Below are 19883 nucleotides of genomic sequence, written 5' to 3'. Positions count from 1 at the left end.
GAGGCAAAATTAAAGACATTATATAGGTACTTATGTAACCATTTAGAAATGTAAAAACCATTCTTGGCTTGTAAACTAAGACATATATACCAACACTAGACAAATTTTGGGAAAAGAGAGGTTACGAGTTGAATATCAATACAACAGTTTCTTAATTTTTCCTTAAACTGTTTATCCACCATGGTCACTGACTGAAATCCTCTACACCATATACCTGTGCTGTTTAATTACTTATTTTTTTTCTGGATACTGAGAATTAGGGTGCACAAAGACAGGATAAGAAGGAAGGAAGGGAAAATGAGTCAGAATTAGACTAAAAATAGGACTTACTACTGTATTTACTCCCACTAAATTCTCCACTTTAAAAAGCCAAATTCTGGTTTTCTAATACAAAGTTATTATGAATACAGATACAGGTCACAAGTTGCAAAGGAACATTTAACAATTCAGCTTAACCTATCAAATCCTAAATTTAGATGAAGATAAGGGGGTAGTAACAGCAGTAATCAGATCTAAAAGAACTAATTTAGATGGAATTTAGATCTCAGAGCTTATTCCTCAGAACAAAGCCAAATTATCATGACAGCTTTAAAAACTTTCCAGGTTCAAGAAAAAGAAAATGTTTAACCTGGAGTTTGACAGCTATAAGTGATAGGCACATTTTAAATGACTGTTCTGAAATTTCAGTGTGCCTAACAATCATTTCCAAATCCACAAATGCTGCAAATTCCTGAGATCATCCAGAGATTCTGGTTCAGAAGTCTGATATAGGGGCCCTGAATCACTTTTTTAAAATAGTGATTTTTAAAAATAGGCTAGGTGATAGGTGATTTCTACATAGGTGGCCCATGGATCACTTCGAGAAGCACTGATTTAACTATCTTTCCTATCCTGCAAAATCAGTAATAAATCAACTTGCCTAATCCTTTTCCCATGGATTCTACCTGATTTTTCCACTGCCCAAAACTAGCAAGGAAAATACTTAATTTTCAAGCAGAAAATTCTAGCCAACTATTTGGCTATCATAGGTCTCAAGGAGACAGCAAGGACCAACAGAAGTCATTAATGGCCTAGAGAATTCGGCTGGCTGAATTAAATATTCTATATAGAAATCAAATGCTCATGTACTTTGAGTCCATTCCTCTACCTAAAGGCAATTCCATTGACGTCAAGGAGGAGATGCTTGTCGTTCTCTCATTCAAGGGCCCTTCACCTTCCCCATGTTCCTCCCAACCTGCCCCATCCTGCATTCCCCAATGATGGTAACTACAAGCATCATGCCCTGGTGCAAGTTTCCAATATTTAATTGAAGTGTCCCTCAGTAACAAACACCTGCATAACCAGAAAGTCCATGTACCTTCCTTCATCTGGGAAGGACAGAGGAAGATGGGAAGGACAGAGGAAGAAAGAGATGCAAGTATCTTAAAAAAGATCTCCAATTTTTGGCCAGGCGTGGTGGCTCACACCTGTAATCCCAGCACTGTGGGAGGCAGAGGCGGGTGTACCACCTGAGGTCAGGAGTTTGAGACCAGCCTGGCCAACATGGCGAAATCCCATCTCTACTAAAAATACAAATATTAGCTGGGTATGGTGGCACATACTTGTAATCCCAGCTACCAGTGGGGGCTGAACCAGGAGGATCACTTGAACCTGAGAAGTGGAGGTTGCAGTGAACCAAGATCGTGCCACTGCACTCCAGCCTAGGCAACAGAGTCAGACTCCATCTCCCAAAAAAAGATCTCCAATTCTTGTTTAGAATATGATCCCCCCTCAAAAAGCAATGCACTGCACTTTGGGCATTTTTACTATAAACAGTCCCCTGTAGGCACCCACATTTCCCCACTCCAATTGGTCAGCTGGCCTTTCTTTTATAAGTACATACTTTTGCCTTGTACAGACAATTTTCTGGAAGGCTGAAAAGACCAAATAGATCATAACCAAAGGCATGAGTTCAATGGAACAGAAGCTGAGTTTTGCTTTTTCCTTTTTTAACTTTTAAGCTTTTTCCTTTTCATGGCATTTGTCTGACTTCTAAAGAGGAAACTAAGGCCTTTTAAAGAGACAGTATGTATAAATGGCAAATACCTAAAAATGAAACCACCACACTATTAATACTCGTGGATATCACAGATATCACCTGTGGATACACAAATACAATATATCTTAAGAATACCACTAAACCAAACTCTTACAAAATAAAAATGGTAAGATGAAAAAGGAGTCTTAGATAATTGCCTACTTGTTTCGAGTAATACTAGATTCAACAAATACCAATGTAACTAGAGAAACCAGCTAAGCTATTGAAACTGGAATAATTGTATATGACCTTCAAACTGCCCTTCAGAGTACATTTCCAAAGTACAGGGACCACTGTTGTGCTAGCAGCAATAATAACCATGTAATAATTTCCTAGTATGTGTTACACACTATGCTATGCGTTTCCACATGGAGTGGCTTCCTAACACTTACCCCTAAGCTTATGTTTGAAAATAAATAAGCGGTACTTGCATAAAAGCGGGCATGGGATACATCTGAAGGCACTGCCACGTTGTAAGGCCCCATGGCTCTATATAAACATCTGCTGTGCCGCACCAGCACCCCTTGAGGCCATATTGTATTTTCTGACCAACTAAGGGAGAAAGAAATGCAATGTTAGCATATTGGCAATTACAGATAAGATAGTATCTGATAAGGCCAGCTATGTTTTTATGGAAGGAATTAAATACCCAGGGCTTGATCTGCCTGAATTCTGAAAAATACATTAATTCCATGGTCAAGCTGGAGTAGTTTTGGAAAGGATTTGTTACTTTAATTTCATTGCTGTATAGTACACAGAGGTTGCAAAAAAAATACAGTTAACTCAACGTCAAAGGACTTAAGAGGCTTAAGAAGAATGAGCAGACATAAATGTGTAAGCTAGAAAATAGTGTGTAAGCAGGTGGACTGTCATCTCCATCCCAAGTGAGCAGAGTCTACTGGTAGAAATGCTAGAGGGAACAAACAAGAAAAGAAGGCTGATGGTAATAAGAGTAGTGGAGAAATTAGCACATTGTCAAACTAGAATAACATTTACTGCAGAATTACATCCCAAAAAACTACAGAAAATCAGTTTGCTTATCACACAATTCAAATACCTCACAACTGTAAGAAGGTATACAGTAGAACATAGAGACACGCCACACACACAGGCTTTTCACTGCTTTCTTGGTTTATTTTTATATAGGTTTCTCGGGGGGAAAAGAAATTACCAAAGAAGCAGCTTCATTCTTTCCAGCATAATGGAGTTTGGGTGGGGATAGGGATCTTCAGGTTAAGCTTTAAAAAAAAAATCTAAGTTAATTCATCTCTTCCTGATTTTGGAAAGGTTAGTTTCCAAGGATAAGAACTGGGAGGCAGTTTAGATATGTTATTAAAAAAAAAAAAAAATTCTAGCACCCTGAACCTTTCCCAGTTCAGAAAATGTTCCACCGGCCTTGCTCACACTTACCAGCATTAAAGTGATGATACACCTCATGGCCATGTGCCATCAGTAGCCTGAAGATGTACAGTACTAGTACTGTGGTTTGTATTTTCAATTTTTATTGAAATCTGTCCTTTGCCCACAGTCGGGTTTCTTTTCAGCCTGGCCCAATCTCTTTCAGTTCCTGGGCTTGAAGGCCTGTGCTAATCTGTATCAGACATCAAGGCAGATAATTGAAGGGAGAACTCTCAGTGGGAGAGGGAAAGGGAAGGTCACCTCAATCTGTCCCACTTAACTAGGGAAAAATTTCTAGGAGTTGAAATTTGTGAAATGTTCAAATTATAAAAGGGGGAAGATGAAGATGGTTTGGGTCTGAAAGAAAAGTATGATGAAGGACTCAGAAGTGACAGAATAAAACAGTCCTAATGTTAGCCATTTTCGATCATAGGGGCAATATGGAGTAATGACTGATAAGGGGACACAATGAGAAAAATTATTCCAAAGAACTCACAATCAGGCATAGTTCTCAAATACAGGAGAAGCAGGGGAATATTCAGTAGAGAGTTTAGAGGGAAAACAGTAAAAAAGCACAGTCAAGGAAAATTACTAGAACAAAACTGCATGTATTAGAAAGAAAAAATGAGAGAAGCAAATTTCAGGTGTGAGATGCCAACTACTCAGCTGTGGCAATGAAGATGAGAAGACAAATCTTAAAGTCTTCTAAAAAGAAATAAAATATATGACTCTCTGAATTTGAGCAAATGGATAAGGCTGAAAGAGAACTCCAAATACACTGCTTGGGGGACAAAGTACACACTGTAAAGGGCAGCTGAAAGGTAGAACGCATTTAAGGAGGAGCTGGGGATGGGGTGGAAATGAGTTAATGTCCCTTGTGTTCAGTTTAGCATGATGATAAGCATCCATGTAAGACAAAAATTAAAAATTAAATGTTCAAAGCCAAGAACAAGAATGACATACAAAGCAAATAAACATGATCAGCAGCATGTAGAAAGTGTTACATGGTTTTACCCTCTAGCTTACTCACATGTGCTGTGGAGCATTACTATAGGACCCATGTTCCAGCTTCTGCCACTTGCCCAGGTGAGCAGCTGATTTATGTAGCAAATCACAGTATTTGGATGGCAACAGTTGCGTGGTGAGCATGACAAAAGCATTGATCCACACCATAATGAGGTGCTCACATGACCAGCGCATGTCATAGTACTGGGTACTCTGGAAGAGATCAGAAGAAAGAAAAATGATCCATGCACTGGTAAAAAGAGGCAGGGATGGGTGCGTGTACATACGCCCTGCAGACAAATGCCACACTGAGTCACACATGCTCTGGTGGTCCTGCTGTCCGTGCAGAAAGTTCAAGAGCAGAGTCCTCCACAATCCTTCAACCTGACTTTCTGGCTGTATGAGTTAGGGCTGGGAGGGAGAGGCAATCATATTTTAAGTGTTTCCTTTCTAGAAGAACTGAGTGTTCTCTGAAGGACCATTCCAGCTGCAGAAGTACTTCTGAATGGATGAAGAAAGGGCACTAAAATGTCCCAAAAGATTTTGGGCCCAAGTGACATCCAGATCATTTTTCTCTTCTACTGAAGTAAATTGAAGTTCAGATAAATGTTAAATTCAAGGAAACTCCTGATAACCATGTTAAAATCAACCACAGTAGGCTGAGTTTTACTAAAACCTTGGTCCTCTCAAGCTACTACATACTGATTCTAAGTACATTTTTATTCTCCCCAGAAACTAAAAATACTTTTTTTTAAAAAAAAAAAAAAAAAAAAAAAAAAAAAAAAGAAAGAAAAGAAAAAAAGAGGGAACCACCACGGGTGCATCACATATATGGAAATACCTATCCGCCAACCAGGAGCGGTATTAGTGCACTCCAGATGCAGCCGAACTCCACCATCCAGGCTGCCAAAGGGGAGACAGAGAAAAGGGGGATTAAACAAGAAATACCCAGTTTTTGTAATTCACACACAAATCCAGGGAGCACATAAAAGTAAGATAACCACTTACCTTCACAAAACACAGGGGGAGAAATGCAACATAGTAGGCACTGAAGAGGGAGTTGAAGAGAACCTCCTTGATTCTGTGGTTGAAATCTGCTTTCAGACATTCTACTTCATTGCGAATGAGGTCTGGAGATAAGGGGCAACTGTGGGTGGGGATGGGTGTGGCATTATTAAACTGTTCTTTTAGAGACTCCAGCAACAAGGAGAGAAAGTCTTTGGATTTGGCCAAGCCTCCCACCGTCGAGGCACTTTCCTCTACTGCCTGGTGCTGAACCACATAGTTATAGTCTGTGAGAAGAAGATGAGCTCTACTATCTTGATGAAAACAGCAAAGAGGAACATAAACACCAAACCTGTAAAACAAAGTATGAAAATGAGACCAGATACCACCTAAAATCACACCTTATAACTTATGTCAATATAACTTACAACTTATGTCAATAAAATAGTCAGGACCCACAAGAGTAAACATAACTCAAGAGGGACTTTGCTGATTCGTTATCTGGGAAGCTCTTCAATTTCTTTCCATAAAAGCAGTGCACATTCATTGCAGAATATTAAAAACTAACAGAAAATTCACAATGGCAAAACATACATTACCTTGTAATAATCACTGTTATAACTGGATGCACATATTTCCAATACAAAGTTTGTAAACCTTATATATAGTAATACATGCTTTTTTCCTTTCATGTTTGGCCTCATACAGTACAAAGTATTTTGTATCTTGCTGTTTTAACTTTGTATGTGTGCAGGAATGTGTGTATAAATTATTTTCCCTGTATACTATTTTCTCATGTCTAAATAATTTTCTTCAGCAATTTTTTTTTTTTTTTTTGAGACAGAGTCTCGCTCTGCCACCCAGGCTGGAGTGCAATGGTGTGGTCTCAGCCCATGGCAACCTCTACCTCCCACGTTCAAGCAATTCTCCTGCCTCAGCCTCCTAAGTAACTGGGATTACAGGTGCCTGCCACCGCACTTGGCTAATTTTTTTTTGTATTTTTAGTAGAGATGGGGTTTCACCATGTTGGCCAGGCTGGTCTTGAACTCTCACCTTGTGATCTGCCCGCCTCAGCCTCCCAAAGTGCTAGGATTACAGGCATGTGCCACCATGCCTGGTCTTCTATAGCAATTTTTAAAGATGCTATAGCATTCTCATACAGATATACCATAATTTACCCATTTCTCTCTTGGTGGAAATTTAGGCTGTTTCTTATTTTCCACTACTATAAATAACGATGTGATAAGGATATTCCTAACACATCTGTGTGTGTTTGGTCATTTTAGTACAGCTTGTCCTTCACCTCAAATGTCCCCTTCTCAGTAGGGAACCCTCCTGCCTCCCTACTATATCACTCATCCCATTCCCACAGGTGACCCTAGTTCTCCTTTCCTGCTTATTTTTCTCCACAGATCTTACCATGTTTATTCAATTTTTAACTTTGGGGTAGTTTTGTTTTCTTTCTTAGTCAATCTTCCTTTCACTACAATTTAAAGCTCTATGAACCAGAGATTCAATGTGCTTAATTCACTGCTATAACTTTGGTACCTCAGATAGTGGCTGAAACATACTTTAAGTATGCAATAAATGTTCCATTAATTAATAAAAAAAAATTCTAGAAGTACCAATGAATTTCCAGAAGTAAAATTACTTGGTTAAAGAAGTGAATATTTTTGAGACTACTGACAACTCCAACTGTCCCAGATATGTGGCTGAACCCAGCTGAGTCAAGCAAGCCTCCTGACTTCTAACCCCAACAACATGCACAATAAATACACATTGTGGTATGCTTCTATGGTTTTGTGGTTGTTACAGCATTATTGTGGCAATAGATAACTGACATAGTAGAATAAAAGAAACTGGAGGCCAGGCGAGGTGGCTCACGCCTGTAATCCCAGCACTTTAGGAGGCCGAGGTGGGTGGATCACTTGAGGTCAGGAGTTCAAGACCAGCCTGACCAACATGGAGAAACCCCGTCTCTACTAAAAATACAAAACATTAGCTGGGCACAGTGACACACGCCTGTAATCCCAGCTACTTGGGAGGCTGAGGTAGGAGAATCGCTTGAACCCAGGAGGCTGAGGTTGCAGTGAGCCGAGATTGTGCCATTGACTCCAGCTTGGGCAACAAAAGCAAAACTCCATTGCAAAAAAAGAAAGAGAAACAAACAAGCAAGAAAGGTAATATCAAAGGCTTACACCATAGAGGGCTTTGTAAGGTAAAGAAAATAATCATTACTTTGGGAGGCCACGGCGAGCAGATCATGAGGTGAGGAGATCAAGACAATCCTGGCCAACATGGTGAAACCCCATCTCTACTAAAATATAAAAAATTAGCCAGGCATGGTGGCGTATGCCTGTAGTCCCAGCTACTCAGGAGGCTGAGGCATGGGAATTGCTTGAACGCAGGAGGCAGAGGTTGCACTGAGCTGAGATTGTGCCACTGCATTCCAGCCTGGTGACAGAACGAGATTCCATTTCAAAAAAAAAAAGGAGGGGGGGGAATAATTCATTAAAGATTTTAAAGAGGGATAGTAACATGATTAAGTTTCCCATAGTGAAAATCATTCTAGCTACAATAAAATGAAATGGAGAAGAAGAATGGATTATCAGAAGACCAGATGAAGGTTTATAATGTAATAGTACAAACTATGAAGAGCAATGGACCAATTCAAGATATACTTAGAAACCACAACTGTTAGACTTTAGACTAATTTACCCTGATGAGAAGCTATTTAAGAACTGAGGGGAAAAAAGATAGAAAAGGGCTTCTTTCTTATTTTAACTGATGAATAAACAAGAAATTAAATATGTAGTTATTGTCATAATCCAGTATTTTAAATTTCTCACACTTAATTTTTAAATTGAAGTTTAGATAAAAGGTAGATTATACAACTTCTTAAAAGTAAAGAAGACAAACACAGGCAGACCTCATTTTATTGCATTTCACTTCATTTTGCTTCCCAGATACTGTATTTCATATAAATGGAAGGTTTGTGGCACCCTGCATCAAACATATCTGGGGGTTTTCCAACGTGCTCACTTTGTATCTCTGTCATATTTTAGTAATTCTCCCAATATTTCAAGCTTTTTCATTACTATTACATCTGCTATGTGATCTGTGATCTTTGATATTACTACTGTAATTGCTTTGGAGCACTACGCACTGCACCCATATGAGACAGCCAACTTAATGGATAAATGTGTGTTCTTGCTGCTCCACCAATGAGCCATTCCCCCATCTCTCTCCCTCACATCAGGCCTCCCTATTACCTAAAACACAAAAATACTGAAATTAGGCCAACTAATAATCCTAAACGGACTTCAAGTGTTCAAGTGAAAGGACAGTCACACGTCTCTCACTAAATCAAAACCTAGGTATCATTAAGCTTAGTAAGAAAGCATGTCAAAAGCCCAGACAGGCTGAAAGCTAGGCCTCTTTATGGTAGCTAGCCAGATTGTAAATGCAAAAAAAAAGTTCTTGAAGGAAATTAAAACTGCTACTACAGTGAACATACAAATGGTAAGAAAGCCAAACAGTCTCACTGCTGATATGGAGAAAGTTTGCTGATATGGTCTGACAGATCAAAACAGCCATAACATTGCCCTAAAGCAAAGCCTAATCCAGAGCAAAGCCCAAACTCTTTTCGAGTCTATGAAGCTTGAGAGGTGAGAAAGCTATAGAAGAAAAGTCGGAAGGTAGCTGCGGTTAGTTCATGAGGTTTAAGGAAAGAAGCTGTCCCATAATATATAAAAGCACAAGGTGAAACAGCAAGTGTAAATGTAACAACTATAGCAAGTTATCCAGAAGACCTAGCTAAGATCACCGATGAAGGTGGCTAAACTAAACAACAGACTTTTCAATGGTGACAAAACAGCCTTACACTGTATTGGAAGAAGATGCCATCTAGACTTCCATACCTAGAGAGGAGAAGTCAATGCCTGGCTTCAAAGTTTCCAAACAATAAGCTGACTCTCTTGTTAGGGTCTAACGCAGCTAGTGACTTTAAGTGGCAGCCAATGCTTATTTACCATTCTAAAAATCCTACCACCCTTAACAATTATGCTAAATCTACTCTGTCAGTGCTCTAGAAATAGAACAACATAATGTGGATTACAGCACATCTATTTACAGCATGATTTACTGAATAAGCTCACTGTTGAGACCTACTGCTCAGAAAAATACATTCCCTTAAAAATATTACTTAAGACAAGGCTCGGTGGCTCACGCATGTAATCTCAGCACTTTGGGAGACTGAGGCAGGTGGATCACTCCTAAGGTCAGGAGTTTGAGACCAGCCTGGCCAACATAGTGAAACCCCATCTCTACTAAAAATACAAAAAAATTAGCCGGGCGTGCTGGTACGTACCTGTAGTCCCAGCTACTTGGGAGGCTGAGGAAGGACAATCACTTGAACCTGGGAGGCAGAGGTTGCAGTGAGCCAAGATCGCGACACTGCAGTCCAGCCTAGGTGACAGATCAAGACTCAGTCTCAAAAAAAAAATTACTTACTGTTCAGTGACAATGCACCTAGTCACCAAAGGCTCCAATGGAGATGTATCAGCGTTGTTTTTATGCCTGTTAACATAGCATCCACTCTGCAGCCATGGATCAAAAAGTAATTCTGATTTTCAAGTCTTAATACATTTTGTAAGGCTATTTCTGCATTAGATAGATTTCTCCAATGGAGGGGGGCAAAGTAAACTAAAAACCATCTGGAAAGAATTCACCATGCTAAATGCCATTGAGAACATTTGTGGTTTATGAGAGGAGGTCAAAATATTAACAAGAACAAATCTAGAAGTTGGTTCCTACCCTCATGGGTGACTCTGAGGGGTTCAAGACGTCAATGGAGAAAGTAACTGCAAATGTGGTAGAAAAAGTAAGAAAACTAGAATTAGAAGTGGAGCTTGGACCAGGTGCAGTGGCTCATACCCATAATCCCAGCATTTTGGGAAGCCAAGGAGGCTAGATCACCTGAGCCTAGGAGTTCAACATCAGCCAAGGCAACAGGGCAAAACCCCACCTCTACAAAAAAAATACAAAAATTAGCCAGGCATGGTGGCATGATCACAGCTCACCGCAACATATGCCTCCTGGGCTCAGGTGATCCTCAAGATCAAACTTAAACAGATGAGGAGTTGCTTTTTATGGGTAAGGAAGTCTTTGTTGAGATAAAATCTACTTCTGGTAAAGATGCTGTAAACACTGTTGAAACGACAACAAAGAATTTAGAATATTATATAAACTTAGTTTTTCAGCAGCAGCAAGGTTTAAGACAATTGCCTCCAATGTTGAAAGAAGTTTCACTGTGGGTAAAATATTATTTATCAAACACATCACATACTACAGAGAAATGTTTCATGAAGGGAAGTATGTGGCAAACTTCCCTGTTGTGTTATTTTAAGAAAGTGACAAAGCTATCCCAACTTCAGCAACCACCACCCTGATCAGTCAGCAGCCATCAACACTGAAGCAAGACTCTCTACCAGCAATACGTTTACAACTCACTGAAGGCTCAAATGCTTATCAGCATTTTTTAGCAATCAAGTATTTTTTAATTAAGATAAGTACTTTTCAAAGATATAATGCTATTGCACACTTAATAGACTATAGATAGTATAAGGCTGGCCATGGCTCACGTCTATAATTCCAGCACTTTGGGAGGCCAAGGCAAGAGGATCACTTGAGCCCAGGAGTTCAAGACCGGCCTGGGCAACAAAATACCTGATCTCTACAAAAAAAAAAAAAAATTTAAATTAGCCAGGCATGCTGGCACACACCTACAGTCTGTCCCAGTATCCTAGAATTGCTTGAGCCCAGGAGGGCAAGGCTGCAGTGAGCTGTGATTGTGCCACTGCATGCCAGCCTGGGTGACAGAGCAAGACCCTGTGTCAAAAATAAAATAAAATAGACTACAGTATAGTGTACATGTAACTTTCACATGCACTAAGAAATCGAAAAATTGACATGACTTGCTTTATTGATATATTCACTTTATTGCAGCAGTCTGGAACAAAACTCACATTATCTCTGAGGTACACTTGTATGTTTAAAATGTATTTAAATTACATAATTATTTCATTGTTTTATGGGGTGTAGAGAATCTCTAAGAATAAGTAAGTTTCTTTATATACCTAAATTGAAACAGAAAACTTTGCTAGCCAACTTGATGAAGGGAATCCTCTTAAACTTGGCCAAAATATTCTTCAATATATCCATAATTTGCCTTTCAAATCAGATTCGTTAATCTTCTGAATCAACCAGTAAGAAGAATGACTAAAAATGTGTTTTCAATTAAAATAGCTGAAACATTAATCTATAAATATAGACACAATTTATGCAAAATATATTCCTTATATGAAATCTGAGTCATGAAAAATGTTGGTAACAGATAATTCATTTTGTAGAAAACAAGGGTAATATTAATGAATTCAGTCGCAGTTTACGAGTGCTTTAAATAACTGTTTAAACAATGTAATCAGACCTACCATAGTATGACCAATACTCTTCCTGCCATCCTTAGCACAATCTCTGATTATGGCTTGATTTTATACTTTGCAATTACACACATAAATTCACACTAACATTTCAGCACCATAAATAATACAAAGCAATAATTCTCTAACTTGAGCATGCATCAGAATCACCTCAACAGCTTGTTAAAATACAACTTGCTAGGTCCTACTTTCCAGTTTCTATTTCAGTAGGTTTGGGGTAGATTCTGAGAATTTCTATTTCTAAAAAATTTAAAGGTACTGATGCTGCTGTTCTAGAAACTACATTTTGAGAACTACTGACATGGTAGTGATTAAGACAAGGACTCTGGAATCAAAAAAAAAAAAAAAAACTTATTCCTCAGCCTAGGCAACATGGTGAAATCTTGTTTCTACCAAAAAAAGAAAAAAAACAAACAAACATTAGCTGGCCATGGTGGTATGCACCTGTAGTTCCAGCTACTTTGGAGGCTGAGGTGAGAATCGCTTGAGTCTGAGAGGTCGAGGCTGCAGTGAGCTGAGACTGCACCACTGCACTCCAGCCTGCATGACAGAGCAACACCCTGACTCAAAAAAAAAAAAAGAAATTGTCTCTAGACAGTGGTGGAGTTTGATGGAAAAGTGGCATGAAAGAATCTTGTGGAGTATGCCTAACACTCTAAGTCTTGATAGGGGTTTAAGTTATACAGGTGTGTACACATTTATCAAAACTCCATATACACAAGATTTGGGAATTTTATTTATATGAATTTAATCTCAAAAAAAAAAAGCCATAAACATATATCGAGTTCTAGTTAATGATACACATATGCTGAAGTATTTAGGGGAAAGCAAACTGAGGTCTGAAATTTAACACTGAAATGCATCAAAAGTAAGATGGACCGATGGATAGAGGGATGGATAGATGAACAGATATGTATTACACAATTATAGTAAAACATTAACAGACGGAATCATCTAAGTGAGGGTTACACTGGTGATAGCTGTAAAATTCTTTCAAACTTGTTGAATGTTTAAAAGTTTTTGTAATAAAATGTTGGTTACAAACATAATAATACATATACATGTCTACAGCACTTGAATATGGCATAAAGTAGACCCTCTTACCTGCAGAAAGACATTCCAACACCCCCAGTGGATGCCTAAAACCGTGGATGGTATCAAACCCTACATACACTATGGTTTTTCCTCTACTATATATACATACATATAATGAAGTTTTAACTTATAAATTAGGTACAATAAGAGATTCATAACAAAATAAAACAATTTTAACAATATACTGTTTACAATTTCATGGATAGAAGATTCATTCTTACAATAAATTTTAGCAACCTCAGTATGATTTTTTTTCTTTCCTTACTAAGTCAAGAACTTTCCCTTTTCACTTAAAGGGAGCACTGTAAAGTGCTTCCTTTGGCATATCTGAATTGTGAGCATAACTACACTTTGGGGCCATATTAAGTAAAATAAAGGTCACTTGAACACAAGCCCTGTGATACCACGCCAGTCCATCTAATAACCAAGTCCGCTACTAAGCAACTAATTGGCAGGAAGCATGCATGGCATGGACATGGTGGACAAAGAGATTATTCACACCTTGGTAAGACAAAGTGGGATGGCCAGAGATTTCACCATACTACTCAGAACAGCACACAATTTAAAACATAATTTGTCACATATTTCTGGAATTTTCTATTTAATGTTTCTGGACCTTGGGGTAACTGAAACTTCAGAAATCAAAACCATGGATAAGGGAGAACTACTTATTGTACTTCTGTTACAGGTACCCAAAGACCAAAGTAATATGACCAACCAAGGGCAAGACTGGTTATCAAACCAGTTCATTCATCTAAAATTAACCACCATTTGCCCCAATACAGATAGTAAAAGGGGCCTATACTTGGTGAAGAGAGGTAATTAAAATATTCTCCATCGGTAAGACATCCCTACATTCCAGGTTTCCCAGGATAGTCCTGGTTTATGCCTGTTGTCCCAACTGCACTCCCGTTTAGAAAGCAAATTATATGTTCACCATACTTGTGGATTTTCCAATTTTCTAAATGCTTCATTTATATTTGAAGAATTTCATTTTTCACTCTTTTATAGTATAATTTACATGACCGACAACTTCTAAAGATTTACTAATAATATGGTAAAACTGGAGTACTCACGGGTAGCCAAGAAAAAGGAGATTGAGGACTGAATGGCTTCGAAAGAGATTGACGAGGGTCCAACAAAGTACCCATCCACACAAAGTGAGCAGTACCAAGCGAGCTGATATCAGAAGCATGTAGTGAATCATTGATGCTGCACCTGCCTTAGTAGCCTGAAAGTGTGGAAGCACCAAAAGGAACACTTTATAAATGTTCTTCTTCAAAAGATGGGACTCAAGTAAGAACTTAATAGGTTGCATGGAAGCTAAAATGTGTCTTTAAAAAATGAAATAAAAGAAAAACTGCCCCATCCTACCTTATCTTCCTAATAACTGAAAATTCAGACTTCTCCAGGCACAGCTAATTGTTTCCTTCTTGCTGTTTCCTGATAGTGCCATCGACAGACCTCTTTTAAGGTCTTATTATGTCATCTAATTTGTTTACATTGGAGCTTCTCAAATTATGTTCGTTGGACCATATTCAGAATCACCTGGGCTACTAATTGAACATGTAAACTCCTGACAACTTTCCCCTCCAGAGGTAAGGAATAAAATCTGAGTCAAGCAACCTATATTTTAACAACTTAACCAGCGATTTTTTATGTACATAAACATAGCCTCGCACTAATTTATCTGTCTTTCTTCCCACTAGACCGTAAGGACCTCAACAGCAGTAACAATATTTCTATTTTTCTTTGAATCCTCACCTCTAATCTGCTTGATGAATTAATATTTAATAAATCAATGAAGTTTCAAGATAATCAGTTCTTCCTTAACAGATCCCTATATAAATAAGTTTCTTTTTTAACTTTTGCAAACATGGAAATAAGCATAATCACTTCTGCTTCTTTTTATCACAGCTATTCAAATATGCTTCTTCAATTGTAAATCTTTAAAACTGACTAAATATAGTAAGCACGTGTCAAAACATACTCTGCAATGCCATTTTCTTTCTAAACAAACTAGGGAGGAGAGAATGAGCAAAATGTAGGGGAAAATGGAGGATCCCCATAACCTCCAAGAGAGCAGTGTTGGAACCCAGAAAGGAGAAAAAAATTATCTAGAGTCAACAGTACATGATGGGGATAAGGAGCTTTTCAGGTTCCTCCTATATATCCGTCTCTTAGTTTACAGATCATATTACAGAGTACATGTAACATATATGCAATATGCTTTATACTATATAGTTACTTTAATATGCAAAGAAGCAGTTAAATAAATGCCATAATGAACTGCTTACCCTCAAACTGTGAAGATGGCTCAAGCTGTTTTCAGCCATAGGCTGGCACATAGTTTCACCTCACTCCACTGACACATACCCTCATGCCAATGTACTTCACATATTAAAGCTTAGCAAAGTTATTTAAGCTACTGGAGTTATTCCATTACTTCCTTTTCAAAAGTTCAGGGTTAGAAATAAAAAAGACTGCTTCTGCCCAATGTCATTAGAGCACAGAGCTTGGATTTGTTCATTAATTTTTCCTCATTCCAGAGCCCAAGGGGCTAATCACTGAGCTATATGTGACAGACCCTTTACCAGGTCCTAGGGGCACAGTGATAACCAAGACAAACAAAACCTGTGTTTATGAAGCTGCCTAACCAAGAAAAACAAACATTAAGCTTACACTTAATCAGTTTTATAATTGTAATGAGTGCTACAGAAAGAGTAGGCTGCTATGGAAAGCAAATAACAAGAGATCCTATTCTAGAGATGGACTGTCTTAGTAAATGATATTTAAGCTGAAACCTAAAGGATAAGCAAGTGTTAGCTAGGTAAGGAGCAGAAAAATATTCATAACACTATGTCAATTTTAAAGTACAGCATATGAAACTATACAAATAATTCTCAAATAGAAATCCTGTCTCTACTAAAAATACAAAAATTAGCTGGGCATGGTGGTGGGCGCCCATGATCTCAGATACTCAGGAGGCTGAGGCAGAAGAATCACTTGAACCTGGTAAGCGGAGGTTGTATGAGCTGAGATGGCACCACTGTGCTCCAACTTGGGCAACAGAATGAGACTCCATCTCAAAAAAAAAAAAAAAAAAAAAAGAATTGCAAGCCTATTCCAACTAAGGCTATGCAAAAGCTGCTATACTACTTTTAGCAATTTAAGTTATAAGCTTTGCAGCAACAAGGTAAAAACTCCAATTTTGAAGGGTTACACACTAACTAGGCATACTAATTGGACATATACAAGTAGCATTTCTAAGTAACTAAACGAATGAAACAAAATCATTTCCTACTTATTTTAACAGATGAAAACATAAAATTCCACTGAGATTCTCTAAAGAAAGAATATGCTTTCACAATATACCAAAAAGTGAGTTTCTGTTTTCATCCTCTAAATAAAAACTCTGAAAGAAAAGATTATAAACAGACTTTCCTACTATGAAAAACATGCAATCCTACTACTAGTTAACTTCATTTGGTTAACTTCAAATGGTTCTCAGAACATGACTTAATATCTCCAATTACTCAGCCTCCAGAAATAAGGTTCCTGAAAATCAGAGCTTACACACACAGACTTTCTAAGTATGTTTTGGAAAAAAGAAGCTGACTCTCAATTATCCGTGATTATGGTAACTATTCATTTAAAATGTCACACTGAATTGGCCGGATGCAGTGGCTCACGGCTGTAATCCCAGCACTTTGGGAGGCTGAGGCGGGAGGATCACCTGAGGTCAGCAGTTGTAGACCAGCCTGGCCTACGTGGTGAAACCCCATCTCTACTAAAAATACAAAAAATTAGTGAGGCGTGGTAGCACGTGCCTGCAGTCCCAGCTACTCGAGAGGCTGAGACACAAGAATCGCTTGATCCCAGGAGGTGGAAGTTGCAGTGAGCTGAGATCATGCCACTGCACTCCAGCCTGCGTGACAGAGTGAGACTCTGTTTCAAAAAAAAAAAAAAAAAAAAACATACTGAATTATAAATTACAAGATTAAAATTATTAATTATTAGCCACTTCAACTAAATTAACATTTTTTGTTTTTGTAATCATTTATAGGGCACAAGATAACAATATTTTAAGAAAGCACATTTCCCTCCCTTACTGAGATTTACAAATATATGAAAAATGATATCGATGGCCAGCTCTGTCAATAACTTTTAATTTTAAAAAGATCATTTAATGTTTTAATTCTTTCTCATTCTGCTTTAGATTCTAATCTTCAGATTAATCCTACATAAATTTTGACACTGCTTTTTTTAAATTCTAAGTTTTAAGAAACTCAAATATTTCTTGCCAACAAACTTCTCAAATGGTATATATAAACAGTATCAAGTAAATATCTGGAACTGAATGTTTTAGATGCAACTTTATGTATACAGATAACTCTTAATAGTTACCTGACATTCATCCTATTTTTACTGAAACTATTTAATTTTTTTAAATTGTACTGACAAATTCAGAAGCTGAAAATAAGCTCTCCAATCCTACAAATGAATTTTCTAACAGTTATTGACACTTGAATTTTAAATACATTGCAGGGAAACTTTTTTTAAAGTACTGGCAGAACTCACAAGGGAATAAAGTGATTTATTGTTTTATTAAATTGGGACATGTCACGTTTTCAACCTGCACTCATTCTAGTAACTAACTGCAGCTACATGTGATAGAATAGAGTGAATGAACTGTTACCTCTGAGATGAGAGCCCATACAAGCCTCCTTGCAAGCATCACTGTGATGAATGCTGCCAGATGATAATCAATGAGATGAAAATTCTACAACAGAAACAAATAACTACATCAGAAAGAAATACAATGTGTATCCAGCTGGCACTACTACTAGAGGTTTATCACTCAAAAGATCTTCCTTAGGTCGCCATACTCTTATAGACTATGGGAATATGAGAGATCTTGAAAAGACTACCTACCTTCTACTTCTCCTTTCATGACAAATTGCTTTAACTTTTTAAACACTATTTTAAACTATCTGGAGTGTATTCCTCTCCCTTTTCAAAAGTATTATTGTATTAAAACAAAAAGATTACAGATTTAACAAGTTATAACCTACAGAATGATGGCAAAAATAATTTATATAAAATGACTTATTTGTAATGTGTCAAATTTAATAGATCAGTTGGGATTCACAATCTTCAGAAGTTACTGTTGTTGGTCTCTTATGCAAGCTTATGTTAATCTAATTGGGCATCTACTAAACCCTCTAGTAGTTGGTAGATCAATTATACTCATTTATTATTTCTCTCTTGTTTGATTTAGAAGTATGCCTTATGTTTGGTCTTTTCTATTAAATAATGGCATTACCTAGATGCTTTCTACAGTTCCTTCTAGTTCTAAGTCTGTATATATAACTATGGTAATAAGCGCATGAAAAGCCTTTAGTAACAATATCCCAGGAACCACCAAAATCAGGAAGTATTTTCATGTTATGGTCAAAAGTTCCGTAGGTTTCCACAATTCCTTCCAGAATGAAAAGTTAAATTTCTCAATTAATTAGTTTAATAAATCTATACCTAGCATCCACAATGTGCCAGGTACTCTCCTTCACACTGAAGATACAGGGTGGAAGATGAAAGCCAAGGTTCCTGCTCTCCTGGATCTTACTTTCTACTGTGGTGTGAGAGGGAAAGGAAATGGTAGAGATTAGTATTCATTCCTTCTGCAACACCATAAAATTTAACTGGACACTGACTCCTAGCCAACTAAAGGTTCATTTTCCAGCCTCCCTCGCAAAAACTACTTCTGGCCAAGGGATGAGTGAAAAAGTAATATGCACAACTTCTAAGCCATACTCTTCTAAGAGGAGCTGTCTCCCTTTCTTTTTTCCTTCTCCTTCCTGCTGGTTAGATATTATGATTGGAGTTGGAGCAACTGCCTTGAACCATGGTTTGGAAGAAGCACACCGGGGATGGAAGAGCAATAAATACAGAGTTGCCACACTGATGTTATATCACCCACCTAAACTTTTACTAAATAGGGAAATAAGTTTCTATTTTGTTTTAGCCACCCTGTTATGGCAGCTAAACCCTTATCTTCAATAAATTTGTTTGGAGAAGCAGTGCAAATAATAACAATAAACTAGCTTCCAAACAAAAGCATTTTAAATAGTTAAAACTGCTTGTAAGACATAAAACAGTAACAAATAATGATTAAGAAGGAGGTGCAGAGCCCATTTAAATTGGTGGTTAGGGAGGCTATCTCTGAGAGGATGACATTTGGGCTGAGAGCGGAATGACAAAAAGGCACCTAGCATCACAAGCTGGGGGCAAAGGACCCCAGACAGCAGAAAAAGCAATCACAAAGGCCCTAAGACAGTAAGATATATGCCTAGTGTGTCTAAAAAGCAGCAAAAAAGCTGGAATGAGATAATTATTGTAGTGGGGCAAGATCAGTTAAGAAGCTCTTACTTTTAATTCAGGTGAAAAATTATAACAGACTGAACAGTATGAGTAGCAATGGAGATTAATGAAGTGGCCAAATTTAGTACACATTTTAGAGACAGAGCAGCCAGAATGTCAACAGAGTGGCTTGCCACTCCTTAGATTGTTTCCTATTCTCCCTATTATGGATGCTAACAGTACTTATCCCCTCCTAGTTTGGGACTCCTCCCTGCTTACCGTACTCTTCCAAAATAATGCATGCAGATTCACTTGACCCCTTGCTGATATCTGGGCCTTATTAATGTATCACCAGTCCATCTAAGACATTTTTTAAAATATTGGCCGGGCACAGTGGCTCACACCCATAATCCCAGCACTTTGGGAGGCTGAGGCAGGCGGAT

At 37.9% G+C, this 19883-nt stretch overlaps 1 protein-coding gene across 4 annotated transcripts in view; it reads right to left on the bottom strand.

The window, feature by feature from the left end:
- Positions 1–19883, bottom strand: part of TMEM39A (transmembrane protein 39A) — a 32817-nt gene that overhangs the window by 1185 nt on the left and 11749 nt on the right. For 2 of the 4 annotated variants that reach the window (XM_032298979.1, XM_032298980.1), the window contains exons 4-8: positions 17780–17863; positions 14157–14311; positions 5489–5837; positions 4506–4693; positions 2509–2629 (exon numbers count right to left, since the gene is read on the bottom strand). In XM_032298979.1, coding sequence (XP_032154870.1) covers positions 2509–2629; positions 4506–4693; positions 5489–5837; positions 14157–14311; positions 17780–17863 — 897 coding nt within the window. Of the gene's footprint in view, positions 1–2508; positions 2630–3487; positions 3669–4505; positions 4694–5488; positions 5838–14156; positions 14312–17779; positions 17864–19883 lie in introns of those variants that run through there. The other 2 variants (XR_004275433.1, XM_032298981.1) reach the window with 2 other exon arrangements.

The sequence above is a fragment of the Sapajus apella genome, unplaced genomic scaffold (genome assembly GCF_009761245.1).
Source record: "Sapajus apella isolate SASKATOON/1434 unplaced genomic scaffold, GSC_monkey_1.0 scaffold40, whole genome shotgun sequence".
Classification (NCBI taxonomy): Eukaryota; Metazoa; Chordata; class Mammalia; order Primates; family Cebidae; genus Sapajus; species Sapajus apella.
This window is presented reverse-complemented; position numbering and strand designations above follow the sequence as displayed.